At 27.5% G+C, this 2140-nt stretch overlaps 1 protein-coding gene across 1 annotated transcript; it reads right to left on the reverse strand.

Annotated features, from left to right (window-relative positions):
• Nucleotides 1–877: 877 nt before the first annotated feature.
• On the reverse strand, nucleotides 878–2140 carry LOC125074239 (LYR motif-containing protein 4B). The gene is made up of 3 exons (XM_047685516.1): nucleotides 1962–2140; nucleotides 1754–1874; nucleotides 878–1072 (listed from the first exon to the last, which is right to left on the reverse strand). The coding sequence occupies exons 1-3, from the start codon at nucleotides 2048–2050 to the stop codon at nucleotides 1016–1018; spliced, it is 267 nt and encodes an 88-aa protein (XP_047541472.1). The 5' UTR covers nucleotides 2051–2140; the 3' UTR covers nucleotides 878–1015.

Genomic DNA, 2140 nt, shown 5'->3' on the forward strand with positions numbered 1-2140 from the left:
AGATAAGTTTAGTCGATAAACATTAGATAGTGTTTTATTTTTGTAATTTATGTATAGACACAGAAACCCACATTCCAACCTTATTAAAGTAAAGAGATCCACGGAACTATAATTGTTTTATAATTACCATGAAATATGTAATTGTTGTTGTGTCATTGGCAGAATATTTTAAGATATTAGTCATGCTACAATAAAAAAATCACTAATCTATCTTGCCAATGGATTGTTAGGGCAGTAAAACCAGAATAACACTTAGAATGTTGAGACTTGGTATGTTTGTAATGATGTGAATACTATAACTGTCATATATGTATCTTTTATAATGAAAACAAAGGAAGACTAGAAATAATAACATAGTTATGTCATATTGTTCATGGATGTAATTGTGACAACTAGCTTTGTATATTAATATTTAAATTCTATGAACTATTCTCTGCTAAATTATTAAAGGCAGTGTATAAAACAATATATCTACTTACTCAAAACTATAAAATATAGTTTTCTAATGTTGCATTTAACAAGCGCTTCAAGTATATGTGGTGGTTTGTTTTACATTTATTTAATTTGATACTATATAAAAACCTAGCCATTAAGATTTGACAAGTGTTTTTTTTTTTATTGAATGTAATAATGCAAAGAAAATAATAGAATGCCAAAAATTTATCACTAAGCAACATTTTGATATATGAATATACTATTATTTATTTTATATGGATTTGTATGTAATGGAAATAGCAATAATACCAGAATTAAAAATAAATCATTGTACTTTTAAATTTATAAAGATATTGTGGAATTTCACACATTATTTATCTGCAAAGTCATTAAGCAATATAAAGTTTAGTTCTATGAAGAATAAAAATAACGAACTAATTAATTGTTAAGCGGAGTAACTGCAAATATGTTTGTTCTTTATTACAACAATGTTGTTATATAATATCTGGTCACTATCACAGTACTAATGAGATGTAATGTAATTCAATTCGTAGGGTCTTCTATCTCGTACCATTGATGTCTAATGTATATTCTCAATTACAAGTTTCTCAGTTCTGTACATGTCACCGATTACCACCTGAAATTAATAAGATTCATGTAGTCATATACAATAGGATCTTGTAAAGCAATTACATATTTTTAAGGAGAGCTGGATCTATTATATATACCTAAGATATGGAGTAGATCTTATTAAAAATTAAAACCTTAGACTTCTATAATTCCTCCTACAACATTTCTGAAGATATTTTCCTTTTTATGCACACAACAATACACACTGCAGGGACTATAATTTAGTACACTCCAAAATTTACCAATTTTCAGATATGTCAAATCAAATCAAAATATACTTATTTCAAGTAGGCTTATATAGGCTTTGAGAGGCATGTAGCATTTTACAGATCTGTATTAAACATAAAGCTATCACCAAATGTCTCTCGGAATGTAAATTCTACTAAGAACATCCAAGAAACTCAGTAGTTACTTTACCACAAAATTTAAAATACTAAGTCAAGTGTGAAGTAGAATAACTTATGGGTAAATGGCGCTTGCACAAATAAGCACAATTACACAATGCACTACTGGGGTGACTGGTAGTGCCCTATTGGTACTCTACCTACAAGTAAACTTAAATTGAAGCATATATTATTAGCTGCTAAGACAGTTGGTCTACGAACAAAAATAATAATAAAACACATGGATGTGAAAGCAGTTTTATAAAAAAAAAGTTTATTTCTGTTAAAAAAACATATAACATTACCTGACGTTTGATAATTTCTAGATTCTGTTTACCGTATTGAAATTCTTTCTTAATTAATTTTGGGTCTGATAATGATTTGTTTGCCTGGAAAGCATCTCTTACTCTCCTTAAAGCATAGCATCTAAAATATTACAGTTTAAATATTGATTACAATTGTATAAAATGTTAAAAAATATTTTAAGGTTATGTAATTTATTTCATAATTTACCTGAAGTTGTAATTTTTAAATTTATTAGTTTCTTTCATAAGTGCTTTGTAAAGCGATAAAATTTGGGATTTTGGTATGCCTGCTGCCATGTTTTTTACTGATTTTTCCCGTATTATTCTTCACTGTGAAAAATGTAAATAAAGTGGCGTTCCAAATTACGAGAGTTTAAGATTCAACTT

The sequence above is a fragment of the Vanessa atalanta genome, chromosome 27 (assembly GCF_905147765.1).
Source record: "Vanessa atalanta chromosome 27, ilVanAtal1.2, whole genome shotgun sequence".
Taxonomy (NCBI): domain Eukaryota; kingdom Metazoa; phylum Arthropoda; class Insecta; order Lepidoptera; family Nymphalidae; genus Vanessa; species Vanessa atalanta.